The sequence below is a fragment of the Nycticebus coucang genome, chromosome 3 (assembly GCF_027406575.1).
Source record: "Nycticebus coucang isolate mNycCou1 chromosome 3, mNycCou1.pri, whole genome shotgun sequence".
Classification (NCBI taxonomy): Eukaryota; Metazoa; Chordata; class Mammalia; order Primates; family Lorisidae; genus Nycticebus; species Nycticebus coucang.
Window position 1 is genome coordinate 14750214 of NC_069782.1, and position 23644 is coordinate 14773857.

A 23644-nucleotide genomic window follows, 5' to 3' on the forward strand; every position below is an offset into this window, starting at 1 on the left:
TTCATCCACCCTATTCTCCTTTGCTGCACTTAGCGTCCTGAGTGTTAAACCTGCCAGCCTTTCCAAAGTGCCTGCGCTTAGCCGAGCTGCCATGGGAATGGTGGCATCTCTGTATTTTGGGGCTTGAACTTGGCCATGTGTGAGGAGGTTACAGTGATAGGAAGAGGCAGGTCCTCCTCTGGGGTGCAGGGATGACTGTCCCATGGATGTCTAGGCTGGATCCCAGGGAACAGCTTTTTGGCACCAGGGACGGGTTTCTTGGAAGACAATTTTTCCACTGACGTTGGGGGACATTCGATTTCTCATAAGGAACAGGCAACCTAGATCCCTCGCATGCGCACTTTACAGTGGAGTTCACGCTCCTATAAGATGCTAATGCCGCCCCCGATGTGCTAGAAGGCAGAGCACAGGGGCTGTTGCTGGCCATGGGGAGCAGCTGTAAACACAGAAGAAGCTTCTCTCACTCCCCTGCCACTCACTCCTGCCATGAGACTCTGCTCCTAAGAGGCCACAGACCTGTAAGTGTCCGCAGCCTGGGGGTGGGGACTGCAGCCATGGAAATGAGACATGAACAGGACTGGGTTTCTGGAAGGAGAGGGCGAGACCACCCTATGGGCAGCAGTGAGGACAGAAGAGAATGACCGAATGCATTTCGTTCCTTCCCACAACCCCGAGAATGGTTTTGGACCTTTCAAATGAAAAAAAAAATGTTTTTTTTAAAAGATAGGAGAGCGGTTGAATTTGACAGATGAGATGTTCTTGTCATCACATTAAAGCTTTCGGTTTTCCAGTTGGAAAAGATACAGCTAGAGAAACGTACCTGCACCGGCCCTGCTTCTGCCCCTTCACTAGGTGCCCTCTCTGTGGCCTGGAGGGCTAGGGACCTCATGGCCCAGCACCGGCCATGCTGACGCCTCTTCACCCCAAATGGCCTCTCCGCCCGCCCAAACTCCAGCCCCACTTTTCTCTTTCAATTTCTCCCCCACTGTGGTGCCGCTGAGTGTTACTGCCTGATGACAGGCTTTGCTTCCCATCCCAGTCTCTGAGCACCAGGACCCACGGGGAAGACATCCGGGGAGCGGGGAGTGCCTTTCACACACTCTTCTGGACATTTCGGCAGAATGGTGTCTCAATGTGTGGAGCCCAGCTTGGCAATCAAGAGAAGTAGATGTCAAGGGAGTGTTAATCACTGTTCTTTTCTTTGTAGCTAAGCCGTGGTCTTCAAGTCTTTGGATGTTTGCCCTCCCCATTGCAGAATTTGTTTCTAGGTCTCTCAACCTCAGAAAAGCTCTGGAGATAGGGGGTTGAGGCTGTGGTTGTCCCACCACCCCGTTCCCCTTAAAGACTTCTCTTCCTCCTCCTCTTCTCCTTTAATGAATATCCTTCCTCTCCTCTGGACATTATCAGAAGTTCTCCCCAGCCTTGAAGTTTCCCCTGGCATCAAGGATGGGGTGATGGATGTTTTACTTTGATTCCTGGCTGTGGTTGTTTGTTGTGGGTACAGCTCTCTTGGAAGCCCTGAGCAAGAAGGGGTGACTGTCAGGACAGAATTGGGGCATGCTTGGGTCCTCAGGCTGCTGGCCACATGAACCCACCTTAATCCCTGAGAAATACACATCTAGGCTTTTGGGAACACAACTTGTCATTAAGAAATTCCTTACAGGCTGGGTGCAGTGGCTCACACCTATAAGTAGATTGCTTGAATGTGGGAGTTTGAGATCAGCCTGAGCAAGAGTGAGACCGTGTCTCTAAAACTAACCAGGTGTTGTGGCAGGCGCCTGTAGTCCCAGCTACTTGGGAGGCTGAGGCAGGAGACTGCTTGAGGCCAAGAGGTTGAAGTTACTGTGAGCTGATGTTGCGGCACTCTACAGAGGATGACAAAGTGAGACTCTGTCTCAAAAATAAATAAAAATGAAGGAAGGAAGGAAGGAGGGGGAAGGGAAGGGAAGGGGAGGGGAGGAGAGGGGAGGGAAGGGATTTCTTAAAAATCAGAATGACACATCTACCAGAGTTTTTCTTAAACTTGATTCCCTGGCTACTTACATTGCCAAGTGTGATGAAGATGATGAAGAATTGTCTTCATGGTCATCTTCACTGAGGATGCTGAAGATAATGATGTTGGGGGTGAGGATGGTGATGGTGCTAACATTTTACCATGGCATGCAGAATAAAATCCAGGATCCTTGCCATCATCCATCATCATCTCCTCTCTGAGCCCAGCTCCTCCCTTTGCCCCCCTGCTAGTCCTGTAGCAGCCACACTGGCCTCCTCGCTGCTCCCTGATTCCTGCAGTACCCTCCAGCCTCTGGGCCTCTGCATTTATTGGTCTCTCTGCCAGGAATGAGTGAATGGATGGATGCAGACCGAGTCAGACAGACCTGAGTTCAAGTTCCAGCTCTGGCTGAGTAGCTGTGACCTTATCTGAGCCATTTCTGCTCTTCTGCTCTTTAGTTTCCTCATCCCCGGATGGGGAAGCAAATACCTACTCCTGTATCAAGAAATCATGGTGCTGTTCAAATTGAGTAATATAACCATGCTGGCTAACATTCGTTACCCACTTATTTTCACCCAGGTGCCTTGCTAAGAGCTTTCAACTGGATTAATTCACATCTGCCCTATGTAGGCCCCAGTGTCGGCCTCATTTGACAGATAAGAGGTTAGGGCATAAAAGGGCTTGCCTACAAGCAGCAAGCAAGGGGGATGCGCTCACATTCAAACTCGTGTGGTCAGATTCTGAAAACCTCCATGTTGTACCAAGCACTTTATAAACTGCGAACCACTGCTATTGAATTTTTTTCACATAATGTGGTGTACTCCACCGAATTTTGAATAGTCCATTAGGAATGTAGGTTTTATCATTATATTTCTTGTGTTCTCATATTTATTTTGACACATTGTTACATATTTATCTCTCCCCACCCTGCCTGTCCACACACAGACACACTCGTGCCTACACATATATCATTCATGTGTCTACACACACACACGTATATTCTCGTTCAGTATTCACACGCATACAGGAACATTTTGACTTTCTGGTGGGTAGGATATGCCTGACCATCTGCCTGCATAACTGGGCGCTCAGCTTGGCAGGGAGGTGGCCTGGCCCAGTGGTCCTGGGCCTTCACGGAGATGCCAGGCACTGCTCGCTCCTGAACAAGATTGCCTCGTCTGGAACAGGCCACTAAGTGAACATACAGACTTTCAAAGCTTTTGTTGTTGTTGTTGTTATTTGTCTGCAAGGTGAGTGCAAAGAGCTCAGTCCCAAGATGCCAACCAAGGAAGTCACTGATCCCCCCCAATCCCCGGGAGCTAAAAATACGGCCTGTGCCGGGAAGCGGACAGGAAGCATTTCTTGCCGATTGCAGGCCGTGGGCCACCTGCCAAGTGTCTGCCAGCAGCGGGGCAGTTGGAAGAGGCAGCGTGGAGGAGGGGCAGGGCCCATGGGCTTTGCTGACAGACACTGCAAACTGATGTGCAGCAGACATGGGACCAAGGGCACCTGTGGACCACAAAAAAAGCTGGAGCTGACCCAGCTTTGTGGATTCAAAAGCAAGTCACCTCAAATAACCATAGCCGTTTGGTGCTGTGGGAGGGGTGTTGGCTGGGGTTTGAGTCCCAGTTTTCAGAATTACCAAGGTGGAACTTGGGACAGAGTTGCCCAGCTTCCCTGAATCTTATCTGTGATATTTGCCAAGTAGACATTGGTGGATGCCAGGGGGTTACCAGCACCTGCTGGGGTTCACCAGGAGCTGTACTAGGATGGAGCAGTGGACAAAGCAGCCAGAATCTCTGCCCTCCAGATCTGCTACTCTACTGAGAGAGATGGGTAGTGGAATATTTGGTGGAGAGGGAAGGAAATATTTATGTCCGGTGGGATGAGAGCTAAGGGGGAGGACAGTGAAGCAGGAGAATGGGGTCTGGAGCCTGCAGGGTGCTCTCCAGGGAGGGCGCCACTGAGCCGGGCTGTGAGTGGCCGGAGGAGGTGGTGGTGATGCGGGCTTACGCGAGAGCTTTGGTGGCAGCAGCAGGAGGCTGGTGCTTGCTCAGTATGTTTGACTGTGGAAAGGAGGCCAGTGTGGTGGTGGCTGAGTGAATCGCAATTAGGGGGATGAGGAATGGTGGGACATCTCGGAAATCATTAGAGACTGATCCATGGAGGACTTTATATGCCATGGAGGGCTTGGGTTTTCTTTTTATTGTTCAATCTTTGAATGAGTCTTTTTGGCTTCCAGAGAATTTAAGAAGTGAAGATTATAATACACGTACATGTAGAATGCTGGATTTTTTAAAAAAGGAATTTAATAACACAATTTCATTCCCAAGAGTAAATATACCAATCAATCTGTTAGGGTTTAGGGTGGAATTTTGATGATAACTTTCTAGAGGACAGAGGAGTGCTCTAAATCCTTCCTCTACTCCTCTCCTTCCAGCTCCCTAGGGTAGCTGAGAACACAGGAGGAACGGCAAATGACAGTTGAAATGTTACATGTTCCCTAGAGCAGGTGCACCGCCCCAGTGCAGGGGTCTTTGCAAAAGTAGGGTTAGATCCCTCACTTTGGGCTTTAGACCTAAGCTGTGCAGCCTCCTACCTCCCCTTGCTGGTGGATGTTACTAACTAGCTATGTGGCTGCTATTACTCAAGATCACTTGATGCCACATGCATAGTTACGGAAGTAGAACAGGACTCTGGGAATCAGAGTATACTCTTGCCAACTCATGGATTGGAAGAGAGAGTTGCAAAGAGAAAGATGGATGCCAAAGTGAAGATCTTTGAAGAGCTACAAAGCAGAGAGGGGAGGTTAACATGGTGACCACCCAGGTCAGCAGACACTCAGCTACCGAAAGACAGAACATGGAAGCCAGAATCTCACCCAGCAATGAACCTGCTCACTAGCAAATGCGTGTTGTGATGTCCTGAGCAGCTGAGTAACAGCTCCTCTTTATGAGGCGGAGTAAGAAAGGCTATCAAGTAGGGCAGAGGGCCAGAAGCTGTTCCAGCCCTGGGGAAGGTCCCAGAGAGTGCTGACCTCAGTCTCTTGTCTCTTTCTTTCTGTTTCTCCTCTTACAAAATATGTAAGTCCTAAGGCGCACGCTGAGGGCTTAAGGGTACAATCTAGCAGATAAGTCTTCGCTAACAGACAAGAATTTCCAGTATCTTATCAGTCACCCTTGGATTCCAGACCCAGCTGTCTGCCAACATCGTGCCTTTCTCAGAGACTCGGACAATATCTCTTTGTGTCAAAATCCTCCTTCGGTCCGGCTTCACGGTCAAGGGTGATAACTGCTACCTTCACCTTCCCACACATTCTTGGTTTCTTATGTATATGCCATGCAGCCATCCCATGCCAAGTCCCAATTTCAGTTTCTTTCCTATTGATCTTTTGGACTGATAGCATTCTTCAACTTATTATCGTAAGGATGATTGCAATCACCATTTTCCATGCTGTCATCAACATTATTATCATCACAAATGCAATTATTAGTAACTAGGCATGAATACCATGTGCTTGCAGTAATATTATCTGCTTGGCATGACATACTTGCTAAGTGCCAGAGCCGGGGAGAATGCAGCCAAAGACCCTACAGGAAATTGAATGCATTCCAACTCTATTCTTGTGCGTGCACGTGTGTGTGTGTGTGTGTGTGTGTATGTGTTACGTGCACACAGGCGCATATGTGCACTTGTGCATTCTTGGAACTGGATGTGGGTTTAATTGTAAACAGGTGCTTATACACATTGAGCTCCCAAATCCAAAAATCCAAAATCTGAAATGATCTGAAATCTCAAACTTTTTAAGTGACATGATGCTAAAAGGAAACGTTCATTGGAGCATTGCAGATTTTTGATTTTTGGATGTTGTATACTCAGCCGTTAAGCATACATGATGCTTAAGCATTCATGATGGCATTCCGCAATCTGAAAAAATCAGAAATCCAAAACACTTCTGGTCTTGAGCCTTTCAGATAAGGGATACTCACCCTACATTGCTCCTTCTGATCTTGGGGGTTATAGAAGAGATTTTCTTAGTGGATGTGATTGCAACTATATCTAGCACCTAAAACAGAGCCTGGAATGTAAAATGTGCTGCATTAATGTTTGTCGTTAATATTGAATCACTCCCCTCCTCAATGGATGTTTGTGTTTCCCAGTAGCCCCCTTAAAATGGCTGTGCCCTAATCCCTGGAACCTGTGAAAATGTTACTGAAAAGGAACTTTGCAGATGCGATTACAATCATGCAACTTAAGATGGGGGGTGGGGGTGGGAAAGCTGGGATCCCGGAGTATCCAGGAGGGCCCCATCTAACCACACAAGACCTGAAAAACAGAGAAAAAAAATCTTCTCTGCTGGAGATGGAGAAGTGTCAGAAAAATTCAGACTGAGAAGGACCAGTTTGAAGAAGGGAGTGCCGCGTGAGCAGGAAACCAGCCTTCAGCAGCTGGGCGAGACTTCCAGCTGACATCTACAGGGGAAGCAGGGACTCCAGTTGTTACAATCGCAAAGAACTGTATTCTGTCAACAACCTGAATGAACTTGGAACAGATTCTTCCCAGAGCCGCCTGAGAAGAGCCCAACTGGCCAACACCCTTGATTTTTGGCCTTGTGAAACAGAACAGAGAAACCAAGTGAATTAACCTGGACTTCTGACCTACATAGCAGTGAGAAATGTGTGCTGTTTGAAAGTGCTAAATTGGTAGCAATTTATTATGGCAGGCATCAATAGAATGATATTCATGGTTTTTTTTATTGTTGTTTGTTTTTTTCAAACAAATTTTCATGACTGGTCTTCTACCCACCTTTGTCTTTGTTATTGTGTCCTTCCATATGCTCCATGTCCCGGCCACAAATGACATCTCACCACCCATCCACTCACCACCCATCCACCCTGCAGCTCTGTCTTCTCCCAGTGCTTTCATTCCTAGAAACTTAGTTTGAGCCTTTCCCCTACTCTACCTGGGAACACCCTGCTTGTTGTTATGGCTCTGACAAAGCAGAGTTTCAGAAGACAAGTTACCTCCCATGTATAGGTGTCCATTTATCTGTAAAAAATATAGAAATAATACTATATTGGATAATACTTTATCCAACAAGTATTTTTTGAACACTTACTATGCACCAGGAGCTGGGTATAAGACAGGTTTCTTATAAAAGTATTCTTGAGTGGCATTCCTTTCTCATAAGGTGTGCTATGAGAGTAATTTTCTTTCGTTGATGATAATTGGGGGACACTGGTTGAGAAAGAAGGACACATAAAAATGAAAGGGCCCAGGGAGATAATTGACTAATTAATTACATAGAGTGCTTTCATTTTAAAGATGAAGAGAATTAAAGTGGAATGAAAGTAAGGGGTTTGCCTGAGGCCATACACTGGGTCAGTGTCAAGTTTAAGATTTAGATCTCCAGTCCTCAGACTTCAAAGCCAATCCCTTTTCTATTATTTCTTCATTCCTCCATGTAAATGTTTTAAAAGTTGAAACTTAGATAGTCCAGTACCATCAGCTATCATTGAGATCAGTGTTGAAAACTTCCCACACCTAATTTAAACAAGAGTAGCAAAATGCTAAGCACCCTGTCTGTACCTGTACTAGCCCATCCACAGACCAAATCATTAAAATCCCTCCCTTTGAATGGTGTCTAGAGGTTATATCCTACAAATATATAGCGTGTAACGTGGCTACTTTCCCGCTTACGACAGAACCTTAACAATCCAAAGTACACGCAGCTATTTTCATTTTCCAATGCAGTATATAATGGCATGTTTTTCTGTTAAAAATAAGGGAAAGAAACTCTTGAAAATGCCCCACTGATAATAAACAGGAAAAAAATAATGTAGGTGACACAGTGGGCTTCAGCTGTCAGCAAAGTAGAAAAGATATAGTAGTAGAGACTGTTTGTAACTGTGCTAAAATGTGAACACTCATTGATAAAGCAAAGATACATTTTTAGGGGTATATGAGCACGGCAATAGTGGAATGCCATGGACGCCAGGTCTCGGTAAAGACGATGACCCAAGAGAGTAGAATTGCTTTCTCCTTCATTTTTTCACCTCCCGGCCAGCAGAACAGTCTTACAAGCTGTTGAGAATTCTTTCCGTTGCCGTCAAAGCTGGAAAGGCTGGCTGCAATGGTGAGCTGGATGCAAAATGGGGAATAATAGAATTCATTCTGTTCAGTCAGTCATATAGCTAGGGAAGCATCCAGTCAGTTTATTCCAGGCGGAGCCTTTGAGCTCGTCTGGTTGCCTGGTGTTTGTATTTTGGATTGGGTAAAAAGGAAGAATTACCAGGATGAGGGACAGAGAGTGATCCATCATTCTGGCTTGTTTTGGTCCTGTTATCACCGGAGTCTGTTTGGATTGCTTCCCTGTTAGAATATTGCACTATCTGATGTCAAGACTCAGGGTAAAGCAACAGTAATAGAGATAACTTGAAACAGACTCAGGAATAGACAAACAGATCAATAGAATAGACCAAAGAATTTAGAAATAAACTGCTACCTGGGAAGTGACATGATGCTTGGCAAAGGTAGGAATGCAATTCTATAGGGAAAGAACAGTCATTTTAATAAACTGTGCCAAAGTACTGTTGAATAACCATGTGAAAAAAATGAACTTTGAGCCCTACCTCACATCATATATAAAAAGTTCATTCTAGATGGCTTATAGACCTGAATGTGAAATAAAGCTTCTAGCAGGAAACAGTGAGAGTGCCTAAATGACCTTGACATAGGCAAACACATCTTAAGCTAAAGATAATAAAAACACTATAAAAAATCATTAAGTTGTCCTTCACATATACATATATGTGTGTGTACATTCTTTGTTTTAAAACAAATCACAAATTAACAAGACGTATGCAAATGAATGTAGCAACAAAGAACTTATGTTTAAAATATGTTTTAACATACTTCTTACAAATTAAGATAAATGCAAACAAACATGTAAAGAGCAAAATTCTTGAACTGGCACTTCATCAGAGAGATTTTCTACATTGTTAATTAGCACATGAAAAGGTGCTCAGTATCAGTAAACATTACAGAAATGCAAACTGAAAGCACAAGGTGCTAATACTGCACCCCAGCCCCCAGAATGGCTAAAATTAAAATCATTGGCAATACCAAGTGGCGAAGAGGGTGTGGAGCAGCTAATACATTGTATATTGCTAATGAACACATGAATTGGCAAAAGCCCTTTGGAAAATTCTTTGTTGGTATCTTCTAAAGCTGAATGTATGCCTGCTCTATGTCCCAGCAATTCCGCTCCTAGGTAGATACCAAGGAAAATGAACACAGATGTCCACTAAAAAGAGTTATACAAGAGTGTGCACGGCAACATCCAATGATTAGAAATAGCCCAAGTGTGCATCATTGACAAAGTGGATAAATATGTTATTGTGTATTCCAACAACGAAACATTGCACAGAAATAAAAACCCAACCCAACCCAACTAACCACATCAGCACAGAAGCGTGGATGAACCTCATAGGTGTAGTGGTGAGTGAAAGAAGGCAAGATTCCGTCTGCACTGAATTCAGAAACTAGCAAAACTAATCTAAAAGAGATAGAAGACATTCAAGTGGCAGCATCGTGATGTCAGCCAGAAAGAGGGTAATAGAGAATTCAGCAGTTCTGGAAATCTTCTGTCTCTTGATCTGAGTGCTGACTACACAAGTCTAAATAAGTTAAAATTCACCAAGCTGTAAACTTTGTGCACTTTGTCATGTTTACTTCAACTAGATCTCTTTTTAAAGGCATTGTTCTAGGGTTTACAATATATGCCTTAAATTTATCAATATCTACCTTCAAGTAATATTATTTCACTTCATATATAGTATAAGAACTTTTCAATAGTATATTTCCATTTTTTATTCCAATCTTTTGTATCCTTATTGTCATACATTTTAATTCTACTTAGGTTATAAACTTCAAAAATACAGTGCTGTTTTGTTTTAAAGAAATTACCTCTTGCAGAGATTTCAAAACTAAAAAATAAATATATTTTATATTTACCCACATATTGACTATACCCAGAACTCTTCATTTGTGTTGATGCCAATTCCCATCTGGTATTATTGTTATTCTGCCCAAAGAGCTTCCTTTAGGACATATTCTCAACTTTTGTTTGTCTGAAAAAGTCTTTATTGTGCCTTTGTATTTAAAAAAAAAATAAAAAGAAAATTTATTGAGCTTAATGTTCTTGGTTGACAGTTGTATTTTTGGTTTTCTTTTTCTCAGTTATTTAAAAAATTTCCATTTTCTTCTAGTTCGCTGTTTTCAGACAAGAAGTTGGTTGTCATTCTTTGTTTCGTGTATTTTTTTCCTCTGGTTACTTTGAAGATTTTCTTTTCATTGCTGGTTTTTAGTTAAGTTGATTATCACATGCCTTGATGTTATTTTCTTTATTTCTTCTGTTTAGGATTCATTGAACTTCTTGGGGCTGTGGGTTTATAGTTTTCACCAAATTTGAAAACACTTTGGCCATTTTTCTTTACCTGTTTTTATGTTTGCCTTCTTTTACTGGGATTTTAATTACTTATTTACTAGACTGATATTATCCCATAACTTGCTGAGGTTCTGGGTTTGTTTTGTCAGTATTTTTGTCTCTGTGCTTCGCTTTGGATTTGTTTTTTATTGTTTTCTCTTAGAGTTTACTAGCATTTTCTTCTGCAATGTCTAATCTGTTGTTAATCCCATCCGTGCATTATCTATTTTAGAAGTTGTACTTTTTATTTCTAGAAGTTTTACTTTTCCATGATTTTATCTTTTCCACTCCTCTCCTCCTTGTTCCCCTTTATGTTCTTGGGAATATGGAACATATATGTAATAGTTGTTTTAACCTCCATTTCTGTTCTTCCCATCAGCTTTATCATTTTGGGGTCTGTTTTTCTATTGATGATTTTTTCCTATTATGGGCCATCTTTTCCCACTTCATTTTATGCCTGGTAATTTATGATTGAATGTTATAACTTTTACATTGTGAATTATTTGTGTTGGGTGCTGAATTTTGTTATATTCCTCTCAATAGTGATATACTTTGTTTCAGGATGCAGTTAAGTTACTTATAATAGGGTGGCACCTGTGGCTCAGTGAGTAGGGCACCGGCCCCATACACTGAGGGTGGTAGGTTCAAACCTAGACCTGGCCAAAATGCAACAAAAAAATAGCCAGGCATTGTGGTGGGCACCTGTAGTCCCAGCTACTTGGGGGGCTGAGGCAAGAGAATTGCCTAAGCCTGGGAGTTGGAGGTTGCTGTGAGCTGTGTGACACCACGGCACTCTACCAAAGGCAATAAAGTGAGACTCTGTCTCTACAAAAGAAAAGTTACTTATAATAAGATTGATGCAGTCAAAGCTTGCTTTTAAGCTTTTCCTAGGACAATTGTGGATAGAGCAATTAATCCAGTTTTCTACAACTAAGGAGGTTCAAGACATAATGCTTGCGGTTTAAAAGGAGGATGAAAGAATTTCTGAAACATGGACTTTTAGTTTTAAAGCTGGGAAAACCCAAAGCCAATCAGGACAAGTTTGTCATCCCAGATGCAGAGCTTGCTTCAGTCCAGGGGTAATTTAGTCCCACCCCTAAACTTTGGGTGCCCTGCTCATATCATAAGGCCTTTACACTCTAGCTGGTAAGAACATGAACTATTTCTAGCCTTGTGTGGGTTCTGGAGATTACTTAGCCTACTGTTTTCTATGATTCTTTCCCCAGCCTTAAGTAATTTACTTTCATGAATGTTCAGATTAGTGTTCATCCAAAGATTCACAGATCTCCTGGGAGGTTTTTTTTGGTTTTTGTATTTTTCTGTACAGCTCCATCTTTTCCTATACTCTGTCCTGCAAATTTTCGCCAGCATGGCCCCCTGAATGTCCATGTGTGGATCCTCAACTCAGAGAAACTGATGAGCTGTTTGCATTTCCACTTTGCTCTGCGACCTCCAGGCAGTAAGCTGGGGCAATAATCATAGGGATAGTCTGTTTGCTTCTTCTTCACAGGACTCGTAGTCTTGAAATGACTATTGGCAAATGGCTGAAAATTGATACTTAATGTAATTTGTCTGGTTTTCTTGTTGTTTAGGATGAGAGAGTAAATACAGTTTCTAGTACTTCCTGTGGTTATGAGCAGAAGTCCTTACTCTGTATTTTATACCTCAATATATTTTTAAATATATGTAGGTCATACATACTTAAAAGAGGTTATTTTCTTGGTTATACCATTTTTGCTGTTTCCAGTTTGTTCTTGCTGAGACAATGAAATATCTGAAAATAAGAATGGTTCTCCTTTTACATTTCAAGCCCATGCGAGGTATTCCATATACCTTAGCTTGAATCTTCATAAAGATTTTTAAAGGCGGATATTACTGATATCATTGTCTCCACGTTAGAGATGTTAGAACTGGAATTCGAAGCATTTAGTAACTTGACCAAACTCATCATCCAATGTATTGAACAGCTTACCTTTGAATGTGGTCTCTGAATACTCATTTATTCAGACCACCATGTCTAGTGTGTGGTACTTAAAAAGATATCACAGCAAAAACAGTTGGAACCAAAGTAATTTTGTGGTCAAAAGGTTAATTCATGCAGAAAATGTAAGTCATTCTGATAGTAGTGTTTTACAATATAGGTGAATAGCTAATTTATAACTTTGCACAAGAGAGAAGGGGGATAGGGAGAGAGGATGTGTGTGCATGTTTGTAAGAGCGAGTGATGTGTTCAGTGAAGTGGATCAAGGAGCCCCAGCTGCCCGCACTGACTTTCTTTGAGCCCTGATGACGTTGCACACAATACTGGAATCATTACACGTTCAACTCCCAAATGATTTGTATTATTGTAGTTTCCTTGGCTGCCATAACAAATTAAACCTAGTGACTTAATTTTTTTTAATTTGAAATTAAGGGCGGCGCCTGTGGCTCAGTCAGTAAGGTGCTGGCCCCATATACTGAGGGTGGCGGGTTCAAACCCGGCCCCAGCCAAACTGCAACCAAAAAATAGCCGGGCGTTGTGGCGGGCGCCTGTAGTCCCAGCTACTCGGGAGGCTGAGGCAAGAGAATCGCTTAAGCCCAGGGGTTGGAGGTTGCTGTGAGCTGTGTGAGGCCACAGCACTCTACCGAGGGCCATAAAGTGAGACTCTGTCTCTACAAAAAAAAAAATACAAAAAAAAAAGAAATTAATATGAAAGTATAAATTTTTAGGTTACCCTGTTTTCACTTCTAAGGTGAAGTTCAGGTTGTGGTTGAGCCCTTCACCCGGGGGCGTGCTGAACACCCTGCACTCAGGTGAGATGCTGCCATTCACTGTCCCTCTTCCCACCAATTCCCTCCATTCTACCCTCTCCTCTTCCCCCATTTAAGACACAAAACAATACAAACTCTGGAAGAGAGTGCGCTTATGAAGAAGATCCCCCTGGTGATTGCAGCAACACCAAAAATAAGACAACAGAAGTTTATTCTCTGATGGTTCTGGGGGCCTGGTATCCTACATCAAGGTATTAGCAGGGCTGTGCCCCCTCCGTGGGCTCCTTCAGCTTCTAGTGCCTCCTGGCTCTGTGGCGTCAGGGCCTTTCTCGGCTTATGGCTGCATCCCTCCAATCTCGGCTGCCCCCTCTGGGGGCTTCCTCCCCACCTTGCTGTTTCCCCATCTCCTCTCTTCTACTTCTCATTCCATTTAGAGCCCGTGCTAGTCCAGCATAATCTCATCTCAATATCCTTAACTTAATTACATCTGAAAATACCCCATTTCCCCAAAAGGTCCCATTTACAAGTATCAGAGGTTAGGATTTGGACATGTCTCTTGTCTTTGGGGGGATACAATTTGATCCACAACGGTTCCCCTGGGAATTCTGAGATGCCTCCAAAATGTCTGCTCTTTAACCTTCTGTCTGGAGGGTGATCTTGAAGAAGTGGTTTGGATGCCTCTGTGTTCATTCCCATAGTTGTTGAAGATTTTAGAAAGTTAAATACAGAAGAATTCCTCCTCTTTTTTTGATACCCTAACTTGAGGCTTGCTACCCTGCAACCCAGGCATTTAACTCCTGTGATTATTCACAAACCCTGACTGAGAAAGAGCTCCAGACACCCAAGTCTGAATAAGATTAACTTCTAACTTCCCCTCTGCTTTGCAGCCCAAAAACTGCCTTCAGGCAGTAAGCTAGGGTAATCACAGGGATAGTTTGGTATGCTTTCTCTTGGGAATCATAGTCCATATTGGCTAATGTCTGAAAACTGATACTTCTATAACCAGGTCTGAGTGTGTTTTCTCTCCAGGTATCTCTCTTCCCATTTGGACAGCAAGACACCCCTTGGGCCTTTACCACTTTTGACCTATAGATTCTACCTTCCAAGATTCCATTTTACTCCCTTTCTGCATTTATTTGGTGACCAGCTATCCTGTTTTGCAACTTTCTTCCAACTTCTTTCTCTCTGCACCTACAAGCAACAACTTTTTTTCTTAAATATTCTTTGAGACCTTGCCAGTAAAGTATCTTGAACATGATAGGACTAAATTTTTAAAGCATTAGGCTTAATAACTAGGTCATTACCACAATTTACTAACCTGGACTCATTAGCAGTGATCTTTTCTTTCCACCTTGTCATAATATAATGAGGTTGTTAATTAGAAGAAGAAACGTCAGTACTCTGGTATTTAATGCTTTAATGCCATCTGGGGAGATGACTAGATCTTCTGTGGTCATAATTCCTGTTAAGTTATTTCAATGGGTATACATTTAAATCACCATGAAATGACATTTCCCTTCTAATCTAAACTCATTTTTATCTTTAAATGAGTTATTTTTAGGTCCCTAAAATTTCCAGTTATAATCCGCTTAATGCTTCAGGAGTGCACCAGCTAGAAACACAGGCTCTGGAGCCAGACTGCCCAGGTTTAAATACTGGTTCTGCTCCCTAGTGTGGCTGTGTGGGTTATCTGCTCTCTGCTTCAGTTTCCTCATGTGGATAAGTGTGTGGATTAAATGGTTCATACGTGTACAGTGCTTAGGCCGATACCTGGCACACATGCTTCACATATGTGAATGGTTATAGCTATTCCTTAAATCCAAAGAAATCACTTTTGGCATCTACTGTCTTTAAGGCAAAGTTTGGTGCTGTGGACTGAATATGATGGTTCCTCCCCACCCTCGGAAGGAACCAACCCCCTAAATTCATACGGTACCTCAACATGTAGAGATAGGACCTTTAAAGAGATAGTTAAGTTAAAGTGAGGTCATGAAAGTAAGGATGGCCTGTGTGGCCAGTGTCCTTGTAAGAAGGGAAACTTTTTTTATGGAGATGTGGATAGAAGGGAGCAGAGTGAGGAGGCACTACAACAGGTGCTTCCCTCCCAGCCCTGGGAAGGAGCCAACCCTGCCAGCACCTTGCTTTGGGACTTCCAGCCTCTAGAACTGCAGAGGATAAATTCCTGCTATTTACACCACCCGGTGGTGGTACTTAGTTCCAGCAGCCCTGGGAAACTGGTACAAATGGTGGTAACCAGGGAGCATACACCCTGGTAAGAGAGATGCTTTCTATGGGACTCTGGTTGCAAACAACAGAAATTCACTAAAGCTTGTTTAAACAAATAAGCAGACAAAAAGATGACCTCACAAATCCCAAAGTCAAAACTATCAGGGGGACCTAAACATTAGGACTTTCCCTTGCTTGACACCTGCCCCTCACCCCCCTCTCTTGGTCTCTCTCTCTCCCCTCCCAGCCCCATGCTTGTTTTCTGTGCCTTTCCAGTACATTGAAGATAGAAAGAAACTGCATAAATAGCTGAGCAGTATCAAATTCACAGGGATGGGCATCTTGTTCCTCCACCCAGGGTGGAACCTGCCCCGTCAACAGTGACCTAAAGGGCCATATGTCAATAACACAAACATGATTCTAGATTCTTCTACCCTAACTGTAAGAGTGAAGCAAGGGGGGTGTCCAGTACAAAAAAATAATGTGTATATGGCAGACACCCTAAGTTGAGGTAAGTAATAGTATAGCCATAATGCCTCACTATTGCAAGCAAGAAGCTTTAAAAATCTAGAGAAAATGTTGTGTTGAACAGCATTTGGCATCTTATAGTGAGGGAGCTGGAATTGCTTCTTCCACCTCAAGGAGGCACAAATTAGCAGGAGACAGGTGGGTTTCTATCCACTTTCATCTGTTGTTAGTTGTCTTGGACATGTCTCCACTAGGCCTCTCAGCACCTCAGCCTCCTGGTCTTTCAAAAAGGGAGATAGAGATAATATCACCAACTTCCTGAGTTTGAGGGGAGTACTAAGTGTGTATCTGGGGCCTATCAGCACCCCGCAAATGTTAGCAATTGTTAGCTCATTAGTAATGAACAAACCCTTCTCTGTTTGTTGCCCGCAGGCTGAATTCTCAGAGTTGAACCTTGCTGCCTATGTGACCGGGGGCTGTATGGTGGACATGCAGGTCATAAGGAACGGGACCAAGGTTGTAAGGTAAGCAGGCCTGAGGTGTGGAGAGCCTTCAGAGAGGTGTACGCGGGAAACCTCATGTGGCCCACCCCTCTGTCCATCACTTATGGCTCAACACCTGTGTCATGCCTGTATCTGTGTACACTTCCAATCTCTGGCTCCCAAAGTTCCACTGTCATTGCTGTAGGAATGACTAGTGGCAAAAATAATATGAGACAGCAACTGTGCTGACCTTGGATGAGCCTCAGGCTGGAAGAGGAAAGATTTGGGTTCCATATCTAGCTTCATGGCTGTATCTATTCCGGCATATTATTTAGTCTCGGTTTCTCCTCTGCAGCACAATGGCAGCAACACTGAATTCAGAGGCTACTAAAGTTTACAGGAGCTCGTGCACGTGAGAGCACCCTCATAACTCCAGAGCACTGTAAAATGTAGGGCTTGACTCGAGGGAACATGATCCTGCTCCCAAGAATATGCAGAATAAATGTCCATAGAAGCCCCTCCAACCACATCAAACCTAAAAGTACTAGGTACAACATATTTAACAACCAGTTTATAATGTATATTTGCTGGACTGGGGAGCAAGTGAGGAGTCTTCAAAAGCCAGAGAGAGATAAAGATATACATAACTACATTTCTAACTCGTTGAATACTGGTACATAATAGCACTTGAGAGGGTTTCAAGAAGAAAGAGATAGGACTTAGATTTGGGGAAGTAGGTGAAATGGGAAAAACATTGAGAAAATGTGGCAGTTGTTCTGAGCCCTTGTCGAATGGTAAAATGTTAGCATTCTTGGATTGGGGACATGGGATAAGAAAAGTGATTTAAGTGTAGGAAACAGCCTCTACAAATGAAGAGAGGCAAACAATGAAGCATGTTAGAGAAGTTATGATAATTCAACTAATTCAGCATCATTTATTGAGTGCCCAGCCAAGGAAAATATTACATGGCTTCCTATTTCCAGCGATGGTGGGCTCATCATTTGGACCAAACTTTCCACTGAAAACTACTTCAGAACTGATTTTAAATAATTCTAATCATTGAAAGCCTTCAAAGGGTTGGCATAACAGTAAAGAATTACCAGGAAGAGAATGATGGGGAATGGAAACCCAGAGAGATAAATGGATACAAAAGCTACTTGTATCCTGAGAGTATTTGCAGGGTCAAATTTGAACAGTCTCTGTTAATGATGAAGTTTTTACAGACCAGGGAGGACAAGGGACACAGAAATTGACACCAGCCATGCAGTGTAATGGCAGACCCTCCCCATAATCTGAGCCCCCAAAGGACTCTACCTTCAAGTAAATGAATTAAAAGTAGATGAGCCCTCATGAGTAATTGCAACTTGAATAACCTAAGCCTTTTAGGGAACTGAGCCTTTTAGTGTACGGTGTTCCCACACATGCCAGAAAGGAAAGCAAACCCTACGTAGAAGAAGGCACCTTCACTGTAGGCGTCTTCAAAAAAGACTTCTGTGAGTGATTTTTTGTGTGATAGCTAGTGCATCATCAAAGGTAACAGGTTATGAATTAGGAGGAACAGGAACAATAGGCAATAGAAGGAACAACCTCAGAGATACCAGGTCACTAACCAGACTAAAGTAACCAGACTAACTTAATCAGACCAATTAGACTAATACAATCACATCAAACCACCTAACTAAACTAATCAGGCTGATTGAGTCATGCAAAACTAATCAATGATAATTTGTCAGATCGTGTTAAATCAACGAGGCTGGGCTGATCAGACCACTTCAATCATGCTAAACTAATTGGACTAATTCAATCTCCAAAAAGGTGACTTAATCATACTAAACTAGTCAGACTAAACCGTTTAGGCTAAAGTAGTCAGACTAAACTAACCAGGTTAAACTTATCAAATAAAACTAGTCGGACTAAGCTAACCAAACTAAACCAACCAAGGCTAAACTACCCAGCCTAAACTAATCAGCCCAACCCAACACACTAACCTAATCAAACTAAACCAAGCTAATCCAATCACTCTAGATAGGGTGCACCACCCAAACAAAACTAATCAGACTAATTCAATCATATGAAACTACAAAAAGTGATTAATCACACTGGTCAGATTAAACTACTCAGGCTAAACTGACAAGACTAAACTAGTCAGACGAAAGTTTCCATACTAAACCGACCTGACTAAATGGACCAGTCTAAACTAATCAGACTAAAACAATCAATAACATTTTAATTTCTTTTTTTTAAACTTATATTTTTTTCTTTTTATTCATTTTTTCCATTCATTGATCATAAACTTTGATACTTTGTGCTAGGGGATGTTAGACATTTTAATTTCTAGTCAAGACAAACCAATCAAACTGATTTAATCACACTGGCCATACTAAACATATCAAACTAAGCTAATCTGTCTGACTTAATCACACTAAATTAATCCCACTGGACTATTCAGGTTAAACTAACCAGACTAAGCTAACCAGGTAAAACTAACCAGGCTAAACTGACCAGTCTAAATTAATCAGACTGAATTAAACACACTAAACTAACCAAGGTAACTTGATCAAACTAATTTAATCAGACTGAACTAATCAGGGTAAACAATGTAGTACTTCAAAACTATTAGGGGAATGAGGGGAAAGAAATAATAAAAGCAAGCAAGACAGGGGAAGACATACCCACACAGAACAGGTGTTATAAATAACACAAAATCAGATGGTTGCTTTAAACCCAAATATGTCATCAGGGTTAATATCACCCTGAATCATTTTTACACTACTAACTATTAAAATATTGGAATTTTCCTACACAACTGCTGTGGGCTCACTTTAGCCACCCTGGCCCCATAAATAGGCATGGCCATGGGACTGCTCTTGTGTCCCCCAGTCCACCATACCCCTGCCCCTTAGCCCATATCCTTGTTCCTCCTCTAGCTAGAATATGCCCTGACATTGTAGAGGCAAACCTCAGAAGCAGTAGTGGAACTCTACAGACCAAATGCCTGGTTTCTCCTGTCTCTTCAAGGCTTTAAATGCCCGTGTATCCCCTGGAGTCTCCCTGTCATGGTCATTTATGAGAACTGCAACTTCTACAAGGTACCTACCCTAAGAGTTGTTAAATGTTTCTGTCACCAATGTATATCAGTCATTACACTAAATGTAAATGGACTAAATGCTGTAATTTAAGAGCAAAGTTGTCAAGGTAAATTTTTTAACCAACTATATTCCATTCAAGATAGTCTTCTAAAACATAAGAATACAGAAAATTTAAAAATCAAAGAATGGGAAAAAATATATTGGCCACTCCTGGACAACCGTCCCCCTCAAAAAAGCAAATTGATGCAGCTGCATTAGCATCAGGAAAAAAGATAGGCTTTCAGGTGAAAGGCATTACTAGGTAAAAGGAAGTAATTCCCCTCCCCCCAAAAGGAAGTAATTTATTATGAAAAATAATTCATGTACTGAGAAGAAATAAATTTAGATTTATAAGCACTATACAAAAATGCCTCAAAATATACTTCAAAACTGACAGAACTATAAGGAGAAATTAATGGTAATTAATGGAGATTTTGAGGGAAATTCTAAGTCACACCAATACTATCCCCAGTCCTGTAGTTTGAGCGGACTAAGAACAGCTTCCAGATGCTGCCAGTGCTGCTGATGGAAGACCATGTTTTAATTAACCAGGCAGGACTAATAAGACACTGCCAATATTGCCAAAGCCTTGGGTTCTGCAGGTCCCATGCCCAGGATGCTGCTTACACTCTGAGCCTGGTGGCTCACTTTAGCAAAATTGTGACAGAGAACCAAACTCATAAGAAAATGCACACAAATCAGGAAGCTCCCAGCCTGACTCATGGGGTGTCCCACAGGAAGAGAAGCAGAAGAATCTTCTTTAGGCATCTAGGGCTGTACCAAACCCCAGCTGTGATCTTAAAAGTAGGAATGTTGGGCTCTGTAATGACTTACAGAAGTTCTTTCAAAGACATTGCATTGTGGCACTGAAAATGCCATAAGCACCTCTGAGTGAGCACTACAGCACAGCCTGGATCTCCTGAGGTCTTCAGGGAAAGTGATGTGATGGTTGATTTTGTGTGGTGACTTGATTGGATTAAGGAACACTCAGATCTCTGGAAAAACATCTCTGAGTCCGTCTGGGAGGCCATTTCCAGAAGAGTAGCATTTCCATCAATGAGTACAGTGACAAAAAAGACCTGCCCTCACCAATGTGGGCAGGCATCACCCCAAAGGCCCAAAAAAACAAACAAACAAACAAAAAAAAGGCAGAGCAAGGGATGAATCAATCCCTCTCTTTCTGTTTCTCTTACTTGCTTGCTGGGACATCCATCTTCTCCTGCCCTTTGACATCAGAGCTCCTGGTTCTAAGACCCTCAAACTCCAAGACTTCACTCTAAACCTTCTCCCCCACCCCTATCCAGTTCTCAAGCCTTTGGGAAATTGCTCTGTTGCCCCCCACCAACACAATCTCTAAGCCTTCAAATTTGGACTGAATCACACCACCAGCTTTCCTCATAGGTAGCATACTGTGGTATTTCTCAGCCTCCATAATTAAGGGAGCCAAATCCCCATAGAAATCTCTCTCTCTTTATATAGGTATGGTTATAACTGCAGCTTTAGATACAGATGTAGATTGTGTGTATACATACACAAAGGGTGCCAAAAAATATATACATATTTTAAGAAAGGAATAAACTCTATTAAAATTGCAATAATACATACCAGTAAAAAAACGATGAATACAAGTCACGTTGGGCACCTCTTACAATTGCAGAACTCAAATGTAACTTGAGTATTACATATCTAATACAGTTTTAGCTTTTCTAAAAATCTGTATGCATTGTTTTGGTACCCTCTGTATATATACACACACATATATACATACATACTTTTTTTTATGTATACATATATGTGACCAGGAGGGCATAGGGCAGACCACTGCTGGTTTTCTCCGGCATCCATTCCTTCTGCTTTGGGGAACAGCACCTCAATTTCCATAGGGGTAACCCCCTACCCAGCTGGTGTGTGCAGTTGTTGGCACATGATGGGCCCTCGTCAGTTGATGGACTCATCATGAAATATGCTGCAAAAGGTACATACGTTATGCTGGGGCTGCCAAGCTGGCGGGATGTCCGTCTGGAGGCACTGGTGGCCCTCTCTGTCCTTGAGAGAATGATCTGCCAAGAGCGAAGCCAAAGTAAAGGGAAGCACAGCCGAGAGAGACAACCTGATGATGTTATTCAAATTTCCGGATCCAGATTTATCCCTAAGGTGGAACCAAAAAAAAAAAATCCCTTTTTCTTTAAGCCATCTTGAAGTCCACATACAAAATTATTCATGAATTTTTATTTATTTAACCAACACATTTATAGCATTTCCTATGTGCTAGGCACTGTCCCAAGCACATAGGCACTCATTTCATCCTTTCAACAACCCTATGAGGTGTGTGCTGTTATCATCCCTGTCTCATAGATAAGGAGGCTGAAACACCAACGTGTTGGGTCATGGAATCCAGGTCTCCAGCCGGTGAGTGCTAAAGCCCAGATCCAAACCCAGGCAGTCTGGCACTGCCACGTTGCACTGCCTCCATAGAAAGGGTAGAACTGCTTAGGGGCACAAAGACCCCACCGTAAGTGGTACTCAAGAATATGACTGAAAAAAAGAAAAAAAGAGTATGATTGAACAACCATTCTGAAGAAAAATATGGAGAGGATCTATGCATGTCACTTAGAGGTGGGGAATAGGAAAAGTTGGTCACCGCCATTGAGGTCTCCTTGGGTGCAAAGCCTGTGTTCACCCCTTTGCATACATGGTGCCATCTAATCCTTATAGCCCCATGTCTCACAGTGTGGAGAGGCAGCATGGTGTGATTGTGAAGAGCACAGCTTGTGGGGCAGACCGACTGTGTGAGCATCTGATCTGCCAGGGAGACAGCAGTGGTGTGACCATGGCAGTAACCTCTCCAGGGTATTATTACTTTTGCTGCTGCTGCTGCTAACCCCAGTAAGAGTAGCCCACATAGGGTGGCGCCTGTGGCTCAGTGAGTAGGGTGCTGGCCCCATATACCGAGGGTGGCAGGTTCAAACCCAGCCCCGGCTGAAAACTGCAACCAAAAAATAGCCGGGCATTGTGGTGGGCACCTGTAGTACCAGCTGCTCGGGAGGCTGAGGCAGGAGAATTGCTGAAGCCCAAGAGCTAGAGGTTGCTGTGAGTCCTGTGACATCATGGCACTCTACTGACGGCGGTAAAGTGAGATTCTGTCTCTACAAAAAAAAAAAAAAAAGAGTAGCCCACATAACAAAATCCCAAAACCAGAGATGTTGGCGTGGATGTGGAGAAAAGGGCACACTTCTACGCTGCTGGTAGGAATGCACACTAATACGTTCCTTCTGGAAGGATGTTTGGAGAATACTTAGAGACCTAAAAATAGACCTGCCATTCGATCCTATAATTCCTTTACTAGGTTTATACCCAGAAGACCAAAAATCACAATATAACAAAGACATCTGTACCAGAATGTTTATTGCAGCCCAATTCATAATTGCTAAATCATGAAAGAAGCCCAAGTGCCCATCGACCCACGAATGGACTAGCAAATTGTGGTACATGTATACCATGGAATATTATGCAGCCTTAAAGAAAGATGGAGACTTTACCTCTTTCATGTTTACATGGATGGAGCTGGAACATATTCTTCTTAGCAAAGTATCTCAGGAAGAAAAAGTATCCAATGTACTCAGCCCTACTATGAAGCTAAATTATAGCTTTCACATGAAGGCTATAACCCAACTATAGCTCAAGACTATGAGGAAAGGGCCAAGGAAGGGGAAGGGAGGGGGGAGGTTAGCGTGGAGGGAGGGCAATGGGTGGGGCCACACCTACGGTGCATCTTAGAATGGGTACAGGTGAAACTTACTAAAGGCAGAATACTAATGTCTACATACAATAACTAAGAAAATGCCATGAAGGCTACGTTGAACAGTTTGATGAGAATATTTCAGATTGTATATGAAACCAGCACGTTGTACCCCTTGATTGCACTAATGTACACAGCTACGATTTAACAATAAAAAAAATAAAAAAATAACAATAAAAAGAAAAAAAATACCCCCTCATGGGGTTAGTCAGACAAGTTGGTATATGAGAAAGGCTACGAACACTGCCCAGACCAGGACAATCACGACAATTGCTATTTATTTATTTATTTATTTATTGAGATAGAACC

At 42.6% G+C, this 23644-nt stretch overlaps 1 protein-coding gene across 3 annotated transcripts in view; it reads left to right on the plus strand.

The window, feature by feature from the left end:
- Positions 1-23644, plus strand: part of SYN3 (synapsin III) — a 449664-nt gene that overhangs the window by 73686 nt on the left and 352334 nt on the right. For all 3 annotated transcript variants that reach the window (XM_053582387.1, XM_053582386.1, XM_053582388.1), the window contains exon 4: positions 16359-16450. In XM_053582387.1, coding sequence (XP_053438362.1) covers positions 16359-16450 — 92 coding nt within the window. The remainder of the gene's footprint in view (positions 1-16358; positions 16451-23644) is intronic.